The sequence below is a fragment of the Osmerus mordax genome, chromosome 11 (genome assembly GCF_038355195.1).
Source record: "Osmerus mordax isolate fOsmMor3 chromosome 11, fOsmMor3.pri, whole genome shotgun sequence".
Lineage (NCBI taxonomy): Eukaryota > Metazoa > Chordata > Actinopteri > Osmeriformes > Osmeridae > Osmerus > Osmerus mordax.
The window spans coordinates 8,510,528-8,529,063 of record NC_090060.1 but is presented as its reverse complement, the minus strand read 5'-3'; the positions used below and the strand labels follow the sequence as shown (position 1 = coordinate 8,529,063).

The 18,536-nt window shown below is 48.8% G+C and overlaps 2 protein-coding genes across 2 annotated transcripts in view; one reads left to right on the top strand and one right to left on the bottom strand.

The window, feature by feature from the left end:
- Positions 1-5,260: 5,260 nt before the first annotated feature.
- On the bottom strand, positions 5,261-8,130 carry si:ch211-151h10.2 (uncharacterized protein LOC567699 homolog). The gene is made up of 7 exons (XM_067246567.1): positions 8,055-8,130; positions 7,159-7,528; positions 6,848-6,984; positions 6,525-6,708; positions 6,347-6,430; positions 5,970-6,065; positions 5,261-5,724 (listed from the first exon to the last, which is right to left on the bottom strand). The coding sequence occupies exons 1-7, from the start codon at positions 8,099-8,101 to the stop codon at positions 5,332-5,334; spliced, it is 1,311 nt and encodes a 436-aa protein (XP_067102668.1). The 5' UTR covers positions 8,102-8,130; the 3' UTR covers positions 5,261-5,331.
- A 2,234-nt stretch (positions 8,131-10,364) lies between these two features.
- The window catches only part of ttc9b (tetratricopeptide repeat domain 9B), a 16,435-nt gene continuing 8,263 nt past the window's right edge, over positions 10,365-18,536 (top strand). The window contains exon 1 of the mRNA XM_067246568.1: positions 10,365-11,026. Within this exon, the coding sequence (XP_067102669.1) occupies positions 10,543-11,026 (484 nt within the window). The 5' untranslated portion in view covers positions 10,365-10,542. The remainder of the gene's footprint in view (positions 11,027-18,536) is intronic.

Genomic DNA, 18,536 nt, shown 5'->3' with positions numbered 1-18,536 from the left:
TTAATCCAATCAAATTGAACAATCCCATTCAAAAATAATCCCACTCACTCCACTGATCTGGGGGAAACCAGGTTTGCTGAATCATCAAGACACATACACACATCCCACACACACACACAATACACGTTCCACGCACGCATACACAGAGGGCAACAGGTTAATCTCAATAAAACACTGTTGTAATCACAAGGAACACAGTATCTATATATCCAGTCATTCTGATTATTGCCAGACAGATTCTCATTCATGTGTGTGTGTGTGTATGTGTGTGTAGTCCAGGCTGTCATTTGTTCAGTCGCCAGCGGACATTGTCCCCTTGGCTTCGTGTCAGTCAGAGATGTCTTGGTCCCCCCTCATCTTCCAAGTTCTGCATACCGTGTACTTGTTCCTAGTATACACACACACTGTACTCCCCTTCTCAGTGGTTATCTTTAAGACGGGATCTCAGTGTTATCTCCCTCCACCATGTCCAGTACTCCTATTGGTGGATCCGGAAGAACGTGCTGGAATGTGAAATGATTGAGGTCGTGCTCCAGCAGTCAGCTGTAATCAACGAATGTGACGGAAAATCAGGAAATTGATCAAGTCAAGGGTTAATTATTAGGGGGTGAGTCAGGTGGCTGAGCAGTGAGGGAATCGGGCTAGTAATCCGAAGGTTGCCAGTTCGATTCCCGGTCAAGCCAACTGACGTTGTGTCCTTGGGCAAGGCACTTCACCCTACTTGCCTCGGGGGAATGTCCCTGTACTTGCTGTAAGTCGCTCTGGATAAGAGCGTCTGCTAAATGACTAAATGTAAATGTAAATGTAAATTATTAGACTGCACAAAAATCCAGAACAGATAACAGCAGCAAGTTCATTAACTAATGGTTAAGGACTCTGTATTCCTCAGAACAACACCTATTTTCAGATTCTAGTTTGTTCTACAGTGTGACGCACAACCTGACTCCAGAATCTAGGGTAGAGGGTCAGCATGTTTGTTTGTGCAGTTTACTCTCCTGTATGACATTTACATTTAGTCATTTAGCAGACGCTCTTATCCAGAGCGACTTACAGTAAGTACAGGGACATTCCCCCCGAAGCAACTAGGGTGAAGTGCCTTGCCCAAGGACACAACGTCAATTGACACGGCCGGGAATCGAACTGGCAACCTTCAGATTACTAGCCCGACTCCCTCACCGCTCAGCCATCTGACTCCATGTGATGAGGCACCATACAAGTAATAAAGTATTCATCCACTGAAGGCCCTTGGTCAAGGTTGATTAATCAGGAGTCCTTCCTGTGCTACAGCGCTTTCGTTCTTGTACCCAAGCCTCGGTCAGGGACTCACAGGAAGTGGCAGTTTTTGATCAAAGAAGGTTCAATCTCTTTTACGGCAAAAGTACTTTTGTGGTGGCCCAGCAGCACCTCTCCATTGTCATTCATCCTCGATCCTTTAATTCACAGCTCCAATTCTCTCTAGCTGCTCCTTTGTCTTTTTCACTGTACCCCCTCCTTATGTGGCCCCCTGCCAATAACTAATTCATTCTATTGTTCCAGAACTGCCTTTCCCTCACACCCTATTGCTCCTTTTTACCATCCTCCCCCTCTTCAACCACTCGTCTGCACCCCGTCCTCCTCCCCAACACACCCTTTGCCCCAGGCTGAGGAACTCCAGCAAGCACACCACTCATCTCTCAGTTGGGGACTTGTTCTGATATGGCACCTTTGATATATGCCCTTTGATATAGGCCCTTTGATATGGGACCTTTGATATGGGACCTTTCTGTTCTACATAATTTATTGTTCTTTTTATCACTGTCTGGCAGCAAATGTTCAATAAATCCTCAAAACATCATTCTGCTCTAAACGTAGACAGTTTGTTAAAGCAGAATTGAGTCAAAATCCCAAAATGACCAAAATACTGGCATTCGATCTTTCCTCTAGTATGTGTCCAGTGGTGACAGTGGAACCAGGGAAAGCCAGAGAGACGATGTATGGAGATGTGCTGAGGGGCTAACCAGCAGGGACACCAGGAGAGAAAGGGTGGGGGTGGAGTTTATTTTGTGTGTCAATGGAAATGATCTGGGACACCAGGGGTAGATGTGGGGGGGGGGGGGGGGTTGTCCACAGAGACGATGTTATCTGGTGTTGACCTTTGAGACAGCTGCCTCTCCTCCTCCTCAGGTCTTATCAGGGTCCGGGTCATGATAACATATATCACGCAGGACATCAGCCCCTTGTTCCTCGCCTGGCCTCTCTCCCTGTTTACACTGCTGGTTCCTGCTTTGATATCTTGCTTCAGCAGAGGCACTTACATTTACATTTAGTCATTTAGCAGACGCTCTTATCCAGAGAGACTTACAGTAAGTACAGGGACATTCCCCCTGAGACAAGTAGGGTGAAGTGCCTTGCCCAAGGACACAACGTCATTTGGCCCAGCCGGAATCGAACCGGTAACCTTCAGATTACTAGCCCGACTCCCTTACCGCACAGCCACCTGACTCCCTACCACCCACTTGATTTGTTGCTGGGGTGCACTTGATAGAACCTGGATGCAATAACTGCTCCAATCCAGTGTTTTAAGTTTGGTGTTTGATTAAAACACCTCATCCTCACTTCATCTGGAATCCTTACATTTTGGCCACCTAAGTTAACCTTGTTTACACCTCACCTACCACTGTCCTGACTCCCTACCACTGTAGGGAGTCAGGTGGCTGAGCGGTGAGAGAATCGGGCTACATTTAGTCATTTAGCAGACGCTCTTATCCAGAGCGAGTGGGGCTAGTAATCCGAAGGTTGCCAGTTCGATTCCCGGTCATGCCAACTGACGCTGTGTCCTTGGGCAAGACACTTCACCCTACTTGCCTCGGGGGAATGTCCCTGTACTTACTGTAAGTCGCTCTGGATAAGAGCATCTGCTAAATGACTAAATGTAAAATGTAATGTCCTCGGTCCTGTCTTGCACTCTCAGAGATATGCTTACGCTTATGCTTCTGCCTAGTCAATTGTGTGGGGGTGGGGGGATGGAGAAGTTATTCCAGAGCATTGTAAATATTTATTATTCCAGTTATCAGCTGTGAACCCACTAGCCTGTGAGCTGGCTGTTGGCTTTACGAGGACAGAGCGTCAGACACGTAAACATACCCTGGGAGCCAACAGCTGTAGTTCATCTGAGGTGTGCTTGATCTCACTCACCCAATGGCAATGACACCAACTGACCGTAAAAACGTATAGGGAAATATACTATTGACTGCACCTTTGTTGAAATATTGTAGATACACGCTGTGGTAAATAGTTATGATAGTTATCTCAGTCCAGGCCCACACAGCACTATCTAACTTCTGGCTCTGTGTGGCGAACTACAGACTTCAGACTGTTTCCTGACTGGCCTAAGGCAGGTCCTCAAATGTCAGGCTCCAATATTGGCTGTTGCTCTCAAAAAACAACCTTGAAATCCATATTTCAACTAATCAATACTCCTTGTTAATCAATACATGATTATGTCTCCCCTTCATGTGCATGCCAAAGGGGTGACAGCAGACAGGGGCCTTACAGAATGCTGTTAATACTTAATCAGGGATCATCACCATGTCAGGTACTGGTTGGATTCAGAGGTCAGAGGTCAAGCTGTCTTAGGTCAGTCCAGCTGCTCTGTATGATGGAACACTGGGCCCAACACAGCAAGGAGAGAGAGGCACACAGCTAAGTCCTGTGGTGTCATCCGACTCTCCATCGCTACACACAAAACACACACACACATCCCAAATGAAGAACACATTCTGTACACACACACTGTAAAACACACAGATGAAACACACACTCACATGAACTACACACACGCAGATGCCTGACTCTTTGTTACCTTTCTTCCTCCAGGCTGTTGGGGATTTGGACCCCCCTTCCCCCCCCCCTTCCTCTCTGAACCCTCACGGTCACAATGGCTGCTCTCCCAAGATGCAACACAGCAGCAACCAGGTGGTTGCATCGTACTCAGGTGACCCTGTGGAGTGTGTCATGGGTGTGTTGTCAAGGCAATAAGAAAAATTACATAAGGTCACTGCAGGACACATTGGAGTACACAGTAAAGACACACACTTTTTATGAACATACACACACATTGTCTGGATCCTTTAACTGATATAGAATCCTGCCTACTATGAAGTTAGTTATCTAATCTGTGACCTGACAGGGCCTGGCACAGCTCCAAGGAACTACACGTTTCACACTAAGAACCAATTACAGTACCAAGGTCTTTGTACAATATTGAATCATCTACCAATGTTGGACACACAGGTCACCAACTACAGGCTGTAAATCCTAATTAGTCTTAGGGCTACACAAATAAAATTAAAATAAAAAGAGATTCTGGCCAGTCACTATCACCTGCACACAACACGCACACAAACCCACACACAGTCCAAAGCTTATTTGTGGTTTGTGTCCGTTACTACCAAGGCTGAGGGGCCATTCACCCTGGTACCTTAAGCAAACCACCTACACATAATAACCCATGCCAAGGTAAATGTGATATGAACTGTGAATCAGTGTCAACCAGTCCATCTACACAGGATTGGTAAAGAGAGGGACAGTCAGACAGTAAGAGACTGAGATGTGTAAGACACAATATTATTATTAGTAGTAATAATTCGAAATATTTGTTAGAATTGTTTCATTTTTATACAACATATGTTCGCATTGGTATTTTGGTATGTTTTTTAATAATTAATAACATAATAAAGCCTTTAATTTGCCTTTAAACTAAACATTGAGAGAGGGTGAGAGTAGGGGGGAGGAACAGAGAGTGGGTGAGTTTGTGAGAGAGAGGGAGAGAGAAAGAGAGAGAGAGAGAGAGAGAGAGAGAGAGAGAGAGAGAGAGAGAGAGAGAGAGAGAGAGAGAGAGAGAGAGAGAGAGAGAGAGAGAGAGAGAGCAGAGGAGAAAGAAAGAGTAAGGTACTATTTTAGGTTAAATCTCAAAACCCATCTGGATTGGATTTAGCTGGTCTGTTCAGAGCAGGGTTGTCTTGGCAACACTCCAATCTGTGACGGTGGGCCATCTAGTGGTCATGCAGTGTCACCGCAGGATATTGATAAGTTGGCTGTGGATGTGTGATCTGAAGGCCCTGGACTGCCACAGAGCCCCCTTGTGGTTCCCCATGATTCTCCAATCATTATTATTATTTAATTATCAACAGTTATACTAATTCAAATTTTGCATACAAAAGCATTTCCTTCTTTGATCAGTTTTTATCAAACAAATACTTTATTAAGAATAAATACTTAATGTCTATACAACACTCAAATGATCAACATTTGAAAATGTGCTCTCTGAATCAGCTGTTTCCATTGAATGGGTCATAGTGCACTTCCGGCAAGATCTCTTCCTCCTTCCTTAGAGAACACTTCCTGTTCCCTGTCATGTGACTTCCTCCTCGTCCTGACGCTGAAGCAGCTCATGGTGTTGGAGAGTTGCAGCGCTGACCTCTTCCATAAACTCAGGCGGACCAACCCATCTGAGGAGAGGGGTACAGGGGTGGGGTAGGCAGAGAGGCAGGGAAGGAGGTGGCCTGGAAGTGTGGTGGAAGGCTGTCCAGGGGGGGGAGGCGTGGCATGGCTGAGGGGGGAGATGGGGGAGAGCAGGGAGAGGGGGGGTCCCACACAGCTGGTGTCTCTGAGGCCGTGCAGGTGGGCCTGGAAGGTGGATGTCTGCTGCTCCAGGGACCAGCAGCTCTCCTGGACCTTGTCAAGCTGGACACAAGGACAGCAACATGTTAGCATACACCATTGAAACTCACATAGACTGATGAGCCAAACCAGGGCAGGAGTAAGATCTGAGACACTTTGACAAGGGACAAGTTGTCACAGCCAGACAAACAGTAATAACAGTGGTAATGACTTCAGAAGTGTTATCAGACACAGAATCGGAACCCAGACAGATGATCCATATTCTATTGGACAGGTACTGGTGCAAGTGAGACATCAGTGCTAGTTACCAGCTCCATGTTCGACTGCTGCAGTAGCTCAGGCCACACGGACTCTATGCTGGTTTTGAGTCTGCAGCCTGTATGTGTGTGACCCCACACCAGCTCCTAGAAAACAGAACACAGGGTTATGGTGCCTTGATTTACTCCACCCAATACAATGACAACAATCCAAAGGTCACAAGAGAGCCCTCAGGGCGGGGAGTTGAGTTCAAACAAGCAAACGCTTTCCAAGTATTGGTGCTCTCTGTGTTTTAAAGGGCAGGAATTGAAGGAGTGAGGCAGGGTAGCTGAATATTGAAGTGAGGCGTGTGTATCTGAGGTGTTAATACTTGAAGTGATGCCTGGGCTGTGGACAGTAATGTGTGCGTATTTGAATTGTCCCTCACCTGCAAGATCAGGGTAATGTCCTTTAGCTTTGTCTGGCAACACTGCAGCATGTAACTGCACTGGCTTACCTCAGTGGACAAGCACTGTAATACACACACACACACATCCACATTGGGGTTAGAGTTTGAGAATACCAAAAAATGACCTGACTGGTGGGTCTCCTTCCTTCCCCCTCACCTGCGTCTCTCTCTGGACGGTGTGCAGGTTCTCGTGGCTTCCATCCTCCCCCTCCTTGGTGAGTGTAACCTGGGTGTGGAGCACCTCCAGCCTGGTCCACAGCTGCTCCAGGCCCATTCGCAGCCCTCCCAGGCTAGCCTCATACTGGCTCTGCTCCTGGAGGAGGCTGTGCAGTCTGCTAGCCCTGGGAGGGGGGGGGGGGGGGGGGGGGGGTAGAGATGGCATGGGAGAGGAGGAGAAGATCCGGTGTGATGTAAGCCTGAATGTTGGTTCCAGCATCAGCAGAGGTTGGTAGTCTTGTCTGGATGCAGGGGAGCCCTCACCTCTGCTGGAGGTAGGTGTGGAGGTGTCTGAGGCTGTCCAGCAGAGCAGGGTGTCCTCCTCCATGGTCTGACGCCCCCTCAGAAGCCTCCACAGAGCCGGTCTGGACATACACTGGCTCCAGGGCCTGAGACACTGTCTAGGGAGGGAGGGAGAAACAGACATGAGAATTTGCTTGTTTAACCTGAGGCTAAAATACCTGTACGGGGTGTGATTTAATGATTATCTGAACAATTGTCATCAAATATTCAGAGAGGCTCAGCAGACAGACTGGAAGGCAGACAGAAAGCCAGCCAGCCAGAGATGGACACACCTCAAGTCTGCAGAGCAGGGCCTGTATGTGGGGCATGGTGGGTTCCAGCAGAGGCTCCTGAAGGAGACAGAGGACCAGGCTGTCAGCCAAGACTCCGGCCAGAGACAGGAGGCCCTCTGGGGGCCTGGGGTTCAGGGATGCAGAACACTGCCCTTTGGTGGTCTTTGCTGCAACAACTTCTCTGTGCCCCAGCCACAGACAGGTCCTCAGGACCAGGGCACAGCTCCCCAGCCCCAACCCCAGCAGCAGCAGCCTCCAGCCCAGCTGGGGCAGGCAGAGAGAGGGGTGAAATGGCGCCTCCTGCTGGCACACTGACCACAGGACTCCAGCCAGAGCCACGCAGAGCCAGCCTCGGCATGGGGGGCCAACCCTTATGGAGAGGGGCAGGAAATGGGAAGGGTAGGAGAAGTGGAAGAGGGTGGGTGAGGATTTTGTTTTTTAAGAGCTAAAATGATGTGACTGAAGACTAAATTAGCGAGACAAGAAATTGGACAGAAAATAAAATACTGTAGTTTGACTATGCGTTCCTTAAGCATCAGTCTGGTTGCAACTAGTCCTGCTCATGTCAAACTACTACACTGGTCAGGTTTTCCAGACAGATGAGCTAGATAGACGTTGGATGAGAAAGGGGCAAATGTGATGACAGCCAGACATGTCTTTTCCAGAGTTGAATCGAGTACATCACCATGACAGCCCACCTCTGTCATACAGACCATCAGCCCAACTACCCCCACGTGGACCTAGAGGAGCTCATCACTCTGAAGCTCGCAAATCATTCTGATACAATAAAAAAAGCAGATGATGTACAGTACTATAAAACAGTATTTACACACACATAAACATTTCACAAATCCCGTCAGACAATCCACCGTCACCACGACGATGCAAGTCCCTACCTCTGCTGCTTCCTCCTCTCCTCCTGCTCCTCCCCCGTTCCTTCCATCCAAACATGGGGCCCATCCTCGGATTCTACCCCAGCGCCCCCTCCTCCCCTCCCCTCCTCCCCCCCCTCCCCCCCTGACCCCCTGACCTTTGGAGGACAACACAGTGGTCAGCTGAGGCATCTAGCACACATACGCACTCACTCGCACACACACATACACAAACCAGTCCTCACACTGCGTTTCCCACAATGGGGTGGTGCAGGAGCAGGCTGTAGTGTAAGATAAGGCTGTCCTACTGGTTTGGCCAGAAGATGAATTCACATGATGCTGTTCTTCTGTTCCTGCATTCCAACCATGATGCAAACAATTGGTTAAACACACCACGCCATTCAGCCCAGGCCTGCCCAGCCCCACCCAGAACATGAGGGTGTGTTGTTAACACAAGCAGAGGTAGGTACCTGTATTCCCTCCCATCAACACACACAGACACACACACTTAAGTACACACACCTCCCTGTATCACGCTCAGGCCATTTATCAATCACTTTACCTAGAACAATAAACAGAACTACCGTATGCAGTTTGTTGAAGGAACTGTAAAACTGCTGGCACGTACAAACACTTACACACACATATCCCCCCCCCCCTCCCCCACACACACACACACACATAGTCTTGGATCACTATGGGGATGTGGTCTAGGGCCCTATTAAACAGCCTGTCAGAGAGAGTCAAGAAGTGATGGGCTCCAAGAAACATTCACTTCCTGTTCAATCATTCATGTGAAGGGCTTCTTGGCACATGCTCAGACCACACTTCCTTTTATTTCTGCTATGAGAACAGTGTTGATGAATAACCAGAAATACTCGCAGCATCTCTTCTCTTTTTGACCTCACCTCCTCTCCTCCCTTTCCCTTTTAAGAGCCTGTAAAACACGTTAAATGGCCCTTCAGACAGCCTTCTCATCACCTAGGACGTATACCAGCTGCAAGCCAGAAGATACACAATTACTTTCTACTGTCAAAGGGTTTCCGCAGTTCCACAGCCTATTCTGTGATGTAATTAACAACCTCTCCTATAATTCCCTCAACAATGTGTCCTATGATGTCATCCCCATGCTGCCCAGTCATTTTTTAAGGAGAATGGGAGACAGTTGGCACCTGACGAGGAACACTGACGATGAAGCTATCCAATTCTATCCTGGTTTCATGTTCCAGTCCTTATTTAGATCGTGAGTTTTTGCTATACCTGTGACGAATCTTCTAGAGAAACACATCAACGGGTTAAAACTGGGATCTGAGTCAATACAGATCTCCCCTAATGACCAGGATATCCAGCTGATTGCTTTTCAATAAACCTGTTCACTGCACTTAATGTACAGTATCTCCCAATGACAATTACTCTCTGGTCTCTCATGTCTTTTCTTCTTTCTTTCTGGGATCTTTGTGTGCGCGTGTATATGTTTCTGTGTGTACTGTAGGCTGGTTATTATGACATTGAGAGGACATGAATCAATGTAATTGATTAACCAACCCCTGGAGGTCGCTCTCCTCCAGCTCTTCATGGGGCTTCCGCTGTCGCTGTTTCCATGACTCCTACAGGAAAGACGAGATCAGTCCCTATTCGATGCTGAGGACGACAGTGTAAAGCAGGTTAGGTGGGGACATTGTGATTTAAGCTAAATGAAAAGACGGAAACAGAGACGGTTTAGGGATAGCATAGGTTTTAGAAAAATATTTTGGTCCTATAGTCTATGCCTACTTCAAATATATCGGTTGACCTGTGTAGGCTTACAAATGCCCAGTTCAGAACTGTATATAGATATATGTTTTTATTTTTTTAATTTTATTATTATTAGGCAGTGTTATTGCATTAAAGCTTCCTGCAAAGTCAGTCAAAGATTTGGTGCGATTGGCTTCTATGGATGACAGAAAATTCGTTTAGATCAGCTGAGCGTCAAGTGAAGTCGCGACATCTTAAAATAGTTAGGCGAGGAACGAGATCTTCAGATTGCCTCTCACTGGCAATCGATCATAAATCATATTTTGCCGACACATTTCCCCGTCCAGTCGGCGCCCGTGTTAAAAGCTATATGCCTGCTTCCTGTCAGGGCTTGATTGCGTTCGTGATACAGCATTACCTCACGACTCCTCTATGTCCCACAATGCACCGCGAGCAAGCTATCCCGCTGTCTGTGGTGCTGAAGCTGCGCGTGCCTGGAGCTGGTGAACCACACAGTCGGAACATCCTTGCGCGCAAAGGTCTGAGCGACGAAATAGTCTTCTAAATAGGAATCAAAGCCAAGTGTTTATTAGCCAATTATTGGTTTTACATAGTGTAAAGTTTTTCTAGAGACAAACATTAATCACACATGTTGCTGTTTTCTTTTTTAATCGAATAAGCTCCTGCTAGATTTCTTTTTAGATAACCATCGCCTTGTTCTTTATTGTCGTTGCCTGATTGCCGTCTCCGCGCTTTCCTCTTCCGCCTCGCATCCTTTATGCACAGCACGCTACTCGTGACTTCCCCGAGAAAACAGACCTTCGCGTCGGAACAGCATGGCTCTCTCCATCCGCGCCAACTGAGAGAGATGGAAGCCAAGCAACACTCAATAAAGAGCCTTAAGAGCTATCCTGAGGCCGGGGGCCGGAGCCTGGCTGCGGCTGCGGGGGGAGACGTTGGCGGCGGAGGAGGCAGTGGTAGTGGAGGTTACCGTACCGGCTCGGCCGAGATGGAGATGGAGACGAAGATCCAAAAAGCTATCGAATTCAAGGTTGAGGGTCATAGATGCTACAAAGAAAAGAAATTTCGCGAAGCTATCGGGAAATACCACCGGGCTTTGCTTCACTTAAAGGGGGTGCATGTCATCGACGGAACCACGGGCTCCGAAGTCAACCTGCTGAACCAAGCCACCGCCAAGTTGACTGAGGAGCAGCGGAGAGCCGTGGAGATAACCGAGATTGAGTGTTACGACAGCTTGACAGGTGAGAGGAGACGTTTGTGTGGGGGGGTTGTGAAGTCGCCGTTTCACACACGCAGCGTTTCAGCCGACCGCCAATCCAAGGCTTTTGAACCTGGAAAGCTCGTTTTGACTCAAAGCCTTTTTCTCGCTATTGTTCTTACCGGTTCTTTAGGTTCGCATGACTGAGATGGCTTTTCACGTAATTGTTCTGATGTCCTCCGGCTGTTGATATCAGAAGCTGATGAGACCGGCATGTTTTTTTCTTTCTCAAAGCAATCAGTGGACAGCGCCACGGTGCTGAATAAGTATCACGAGTATCATGGCGAATGTGTGTATTCGGTGGATTAGGCTGTTTCTCGTGGTCCTAAGCCTCGTGTTTTCAAGAGCGTAAACTGATATTGACCTAATATGCCAGTCAAGGTGTCAAGATGAAGTCTTTATTTACTGGACACTGACAGGGTTAAAAATAATTGTTGTTCGTGCCAGGCGCTGAATTTCACCGCCAGGTTTTTCTATCTCGTAATGCTTTCTATTTGAACCCCCTTTCTCGGTCTGGCTCTTTGGGATCATTTCCCGTTTCATTATGTCTTTCTTTCAGTCTGTATATAAAATATTTCATCCTTAGAGGCTTTTTATTATTATAGCACTAGACACAACATGTTGTCTTTAAGCCTAGATCAGTGGTTATTGTAGCTCAGCCTATGGAAAGATTTGTGTGTGTGTGTGTGTGTGTGTGTGTGTGTGTGTGTGTGTGTGTGTGTGAAAGAGAGCGAGCGAGAGAGAGAGAGAGAGAGAGAGAGAGAGAGAGAGAGGGGGGGGGGTGTAAAGCAATAAACACAGTCAGGAGCTCTGGGCACTTCCTGTATCCCTGTCTGCCAACCAGAGGCTGGTTACTTTCTGTTTGTCTGTCTACTCAACAGGAACTTCTGACCCAGGCCTCTTCTCTCTGGGGGAAGTTATGTTGATGCTAAAACACCTCGCATCCTGTAAGTCACAGGTGACATGTAGCCTTACTGTAAATACATGGAGGAACTAGTGGGAGTCCTGGGGGGGTGGGGTGGGTGGAGGAGATGGGAGGAGAGAGGAGTAGGTGGAGTAGTAGAACAGAAGGCAGAGAGAAGAGGTACAATAGAGTGTGTGTGCATCACCATAGCAACAGTGCTGATTGTTCTGTTACGACTGTCCCCATTCTCTGACCAGTGCTGTGTGAGTGAGGTGACCTGAGGTTAAGAAGACAATCCAAGGATCCATGTTTACTCCTGAATGTCACTTATGGGGAGCATTACAGGATGGCTGGATATCACCTAATGGTCAATCTTTGTCTCAAACAGGATCATCTGGCCCAACAGATGTGGGTCTATGAAGGATTGTAATATAACAAAAATAATCTAATCAATCCAGCAGATGTAAGACATTGTTATGCCTGCAGATTCATATCTGGTGGTCAGTTTGCCAGACGTGAGTGTAAGACAAAGAGGGATTGTTGCTTGTGCAGTAATCGTGGAACGGCTACAGAACAGGGATGTGTAAGATTAGAAACCTGGATGGTCAATCTCACCAAGGAGAGTGTCTAGAGAGAATATCTGTCAGATCAAACAGATGAGACAGTTGACATTGTAACCATAACAATTTGGGATAATAAATCATAAACTGTGTCGTGTTTTAGAGAGAAGCAGACAGGAAGATTAGAGGCAGGCCGGTAGCTGTGTTGTGTCTTAGAGAAAGGCAGGAAGATTAGAGGCAGGCAAGTAGCTGTGTTGTGTCTTAGAGAAAGGGAAGGAAGATTAGAGGCAGGCCAGTAGCTGTGTTGTGTCTTAGAGAAAGGCAGGAAGGTTAGAGCACTATATAGCACTTTTCATACAAGAATTGCAGCTCAAAGTGCTCTACATAAAATCAACAAAAACAATAATACAAGTGTTGATCTAAAACGTTTAACAAACCAAACTAGCCGCACTCTATCTGCGGTCTCTCGAATCCATCTTAGATCCGAGCTGCCACTTGCAGTTTCTAATAGCCTTGTCATCCTTGTCCTCCATGTTGGCCTTACATGGCTCTGACCCCTGCTAAGGCAGACTCTGCTCTACTCTGCTCTAGATGCTGTTTCTGTGTATGTGGGTGTGTGTGAGAGAGAGACACAGTGTGTGTCTAACTGGGGACCCATTGTGGTGTGAAGGAGAAAGGGAGGCAGAAAGAGGGAGAGGGAGAAGGGTTAGAACGAGTGAAAGAGAAAAAGAGAGAGAAAGAGAAAAAGAGAGAGACATAGAGAAGAGGGACAAATATGGAAAGGATCAGAAAAAAGAGGTTCAGAGGGGGAGGACAGAGAGAGAAATAGCGAGAGAGGGAGAACGTGAGGGGTGGGCGCTAGCATACTACATGGGGCATATTTACCATGGCAACCATCACGCACGTCTTTTGTTGTTGTAGTTCCTGGTCATTAACCTGTCTCAGACTCTGTGTCTGTGGCTGTGTTGGTGTCTGTGGCTTGGTCTGTCTCTGTAGCTGTGTTGTTATTACCCAGAGTCCTGCTGGACAGAAGGGGGCCCCTGTGGGTTTTATCTGAGGCTGTGCTGTGATTGGTCGGCTGGCCCAGGCTGTGACGCATGCTACAGGGCAACAGAGCGGACAGGACCCCACCACCAGCTTCACTGTGTGTATGTGACCTTGTGGATGTGTGTGTGTGTAGATGTACTTGTAATATTGTATGTTTATGACAGTATATGTGTGACTGTATGTGTGTATGTTTCTGTTAATGTGTGTGATATTGTGTGTTTAATGATAGTGTGTGTGACTGTACGTGTGTTTCTGTGTATCTGTGAGTGTGATGTGTGTATGATTCTGTTTGTCTCAGCAATCGTAGCACTGCGGGCAGCAGCTGCCCTCGGGCTGTGTTGGGTATGGGGGGGAGGGGCTCCGGGGGGGGAGGGGCTCCGGGGGGGGGGGGAGGGGCTCCGGGGGGGGAGGGGCTCCGGGGGGGGGAGGGGCTCTGGGAGGGGTGGGGGTGGTCGCCGGGGACTGCTCATCCTGCCATTTTTACTGGCTGTGCTGACATGGCTGTTAGTGTGTGTGAGTGTTTGTGTATGTGTGTTATATCTATGGGTGTCTGTGTTATGTGTTGTGACACTGACAAGCTTTCCCTCCTGTTATGTGTGCTGTGCCAGTCAAAGCACCTTTCTGAAGGGGCCTGGGAGAGAGGACAGGTCTGTCTGAAGGGTCCTGGGAGAGAGGACAGGTCTGTCTGAAGGGTCCTGGGAGAGAGGACAGGTCTGTCTGAAGGGTCCTGGGAGAGAGGACAGGTCTGTCTGAAGGGGCCTGGGAGAGAGGACAGGTCTGTCTGAAGGGGCCTGGGAGAGAGGACAGGTCTGTCTGAACGGGCCTGGGAGAGAGGACAGGTCTGTCTGAAGGGTCCTGGGAGAGAGGACAGGTCTGTCTGAAGGGTCCTGGGAGAGAGGACAGGTCTGTCTGAACGGGCCTGGGAGAGAGGACAGGTCTGTCTGAAGGGTCCTGGGAGAGAGGACAGGTCTGTCTGAAGGGTCCTGGGAGAGAGGACAGGTCTGTCTGAAGGGGCCTGGGAGAGAGGACAGGTCTGTCTGAAGGGTCCTGGGAGAGAGGACAGGTCTGTCTGAACGGGCCTGGGAGAGAGGACAGGTCTGTCTGAAGGGGCCTGGGAGAGAGGACAGGTCTGTCTGAAGGGGCCTGGGAGAGAGGACAGGTCTGTCTGAAGGGGCCTGGGAGAGAGGACAGGTCTGTCTGAAGGGGCCTGGGAGAGAGGACAGGTCTGTCTGAAGGGTCCTGGGAGAGAGGACAGGTCTGTCTGAAGGGGCCTGGGAGAGAGGACAGGTCTGTCTGAAGACATCAGAAGAGACAGACTGAGAGCGTCCTGGAGGACGCAGAGAGAGGAGGAGGAAGATAGAAGAGAGATGGGGGAAAGAGAGAATGAGTAAGGGAGAAGAGAGGGATGTAGAGGGATGGAAGATGGATGACGAGAGAAGAGAGAGGGAGGAGTGGGAAGAGAGCGAGAGAAAGGGGAAGACAGATGGAGGAATACAGCGATGGAGATATTGAGGAAAACTTGGCTGGATGAGAGGAAAGAAGAAATCAATACAAACACAAGCGAGTGGTTTTTATGGTATGATGTGAGCAAGGCTAGCAAGAGAGAGGAAACACAGAGAGAAGCAGAAAGAGAGACAAGCAGGAGAGTAAGAGAACCGATAGCGAGACAAAGAGAGAGTCTAGCAGGAGAGAAGGAGAAAAGATGGAGAGAGAGAGAGAAAGAGACAGACCCTGAGACACAGACAGATATGGTTAGAGAAGTAAGCAGGTGGAGATAGGAAGAGGGCATGGCTAAACCCTAGTGCTGTTACCTGATTCTGAAGAAGTTAGTCCAACATATGAAGATAACCCAGAATTCAGCAGCGTTCTATAAGAGAGAGAAGATGTGTGTGTGCGTGTGTGTGACCACATACAGCCTGCCGGTCGCCTGGATAGTGAGGTACCAGAGAGGACATCATCATCATACCGTAGAGGCTCACATCTGGGTCATACTGTAAAGGCCTACATCTAACTATCTAGAAAGGGGAGAGATATTTAACCTGTATTCAAGGGGAGATGAGTGTTGCGTGAAACAGACTCTGTACAGGTCATCTGGAAGATCAAACTATCGTCTGATTGGCTAGTAGTGCCTCTAATGTGTGTTTTGCTCACTGTGAGTGTGAGTCATGAGTATCTGGGGGGGGGGGTGTCAGCAGCAGGAAGTGCTAAGTGATGCGCTTTGTTTTGTAACAGCCAGCGGCTTCGGATCACTCTGCTCGCAGCCGTGATGACCCAGCAGTTTCCACCCACCTGTCATGCCTAAGAAGAAATCAAGTCTTTGTGTGTCTCTGTGTGTGAGAGAGTGAGTGTTTGCGTGAGTGTGTGTGTGTGTGTGTGTCAGTATTCCCCACCCCATCCATCTGAACTCGTCATTTCAGCAAGGGGGCCAGTTCATCGATGAACTTCTGAACCGTGACTTGCAGTTGCAGGAAGTCATTGTAATGAGGTTTTAATGAGCTGTTAGATGTCAACAACATATGTTCCTCTGAGAACTCCACAGACTAAGGGATCCACCCTCCTACAACAGAGTAGAAGGAGGAAAGAAGCATCTAGAATGAGGCAGATATTCTGTTCCTCAGGAATCTCCACATGCACGAGAAAAGGACAAGGGGGAGAGGAGAGCAAAAAAGGAGAGAAAGAAAGGAGGAGGAGGGAGGGAGGGAGGGAGGGAGGGAGGGAGGGAGGGAGGGAGGGAGGGAGGGAGGGAGGGAGGGAGGAAGGGGAGGGAGGGAGGGGAGGGAGGGAGGGAGGGAGGGGAGGGAGGGAGGGAGGGAGGGAGGGGAGGGAGGGAGGGAGGGAGGGAGGGAGGGAGGGAGGGAGGGAGGGAGGGAGGGAGGGAGGATAAATCCCTGAGGGGATGGAGAAGAATTTGGGAAAACAGAACAAAAAGAAGGGAATGAAGGAAATATATGAGGTTTGTGTCAGGCAGGAAGAGAAGAAAAGGGTTGGATGGAGAGAGAGCAAATCAGAAGAGATGAGGGAAACAGAGAGAGAGATGTGTCGAAAGAGGTTGATGGAGGGGTTTTTCATCCGTTGTGTACGCCGTAAGGCTGTGGGGGGGAGAGGGGGGGGGGGGGTTGGAGCTGGGAGCTGCAGGCATCTTGTGTGCCAGGTCCTGGCAGATGGCATGGTTGCTGCCATGGGGGGGCATGGTTGGGCTGTACTGTACTGTACCACAATGTACTGCTCCACACACACCACTCCACAACAGCTGAAGGGGGTGGACAGGGTTAAGGAGGGGGAGTGTGTGTGTGTGTGTGTGTGTGTGAGAGAGAGAGAGAGAGAGAGAGAGAGAGAGAGAGAGAGAAGAGAGAGAGAGAGAGAGAGAGAGAGAGAGAGAGGGAATTTGGAAGAGAGCGGGGAAGAAGAGATACAAGTGTTCTCCAATGATCGAAGTGGGGGGGGTGGGGGGGGGGGGGGGAGGCAGAGGAAGTAGGTGAGGGAGGGGGGGACAGCAGGCTGGGGAGAGGGAGCCTTGTGTCATAACTAAATAACACCTAGTCATCTGGTATTATCATGAGGATGGAGAGAAGGGGGGTTGGCCGGAGGGTGATGGAAAGAGAGAGACAGGGAAACAGAAAATGAGAGAGATGGAGAGTATGCAGAATATGTTGGCATGCCAACTCAACAGTGATGAGGATGCAGTGACTCGAAGCAGCCTATCACACGGAGCTCCAGTGGCCTCTCAGCTCTCTGACCAGGCTAACTGTTTAGACATCTGTCTGGGTTGTCTCCACATGGGTTGGTTTATGTCTTTACAGTGTTGTCAGACTACAGTGTTGTCTCTGTGGCCTAGCAACAATGAAATGAGAGATTGTGTCAGTCGTCAGTGTTTGTTCCTGTGGCCTCTGCTAGGAGAGCACACACTTTACTAATCTCCAGAGTGGAAATGATATAGTTCTTTGTTTTCAAATCCAGAAACGTATTGGAGCACAGAAGAGAGAAGTCCAGGTTGAGAGAAAGACAGAATGTTCCGGCCTGTCATGGCCTAGTAGAACGGAGACACGTTGTTTATGGACCTGGATCACCCTCTGATTGGCTAGTCTGACTGTCTGACTCACTGACTGACTGAATGACTGTCTGGTCTATACATTTAATGCATTTACATTTAGCAGACGCTCTTATCCAGAGCGACTTACAGTAAGTACAGGGACATTCCCCCCGAGGCAAGTAGGGTAAAGTGCCTTGCCCAAGGACACAACGTCATTTTGCACTGCCGGGGAATCGAACCGGCAACCTTCTGATTACTAGCCCGATTCCCTAACCGTTCAGCGACCTGACTCCCCATGTCAGGTCTATCTCTTGTACTGTATGTGTGACCAGCTGTGTTCAGCCTGAAACCAGTTTGAGAGGGTTGATCAGAACAGTTTCACATATCAGCTGGTTTGTTGAACCACTTAGAAGCTCAGAGTACTTTTACTGTTTGACAGCAGAGGAGCATATCAAAGCTGACTCTGAGAGGAATGCTGGCCAAGGTAGTTGGCAGAGCCGTCTCTATCACTCTCCCTCTGTCCCTCTCACTCTGCCTCTCTCTCTATCTCTCTCCCTCTGTCCCGCTCACTCTCCCTCTCTCTCCCTCTGTCCCTCTCACTCTCCCTCTCTCTCTATCACTCTCCCTCTGTCCCTCTCACTCTCCCTCTCTCTCTATCACTCTCCCTCTGTCCCTCTCACTCTCCTCTCTCTCTATCACTCTCCTCTGTCCCTCTCACTCTCCCTCTCTCTCTATCTCTCTCCATCTGTCCCTCTCACTCTCCCTCTCTCTCTATCTCTCCCCCTCTCCCCCTCCCCCTCTCCCCCTCTCCCCCCCTCTCTCTCTCTCTCTCTCTCTCTCTCTCTCTCTCTCTCTCTCTCTCTCTCTCTCTCTCTCTCTCTCTCTCTCTCTCTCTCTCTATCCCTGTCTCCCTCTCTCCCTCTCTCTATCTCTCTATCTCTCTTCCCTCTGT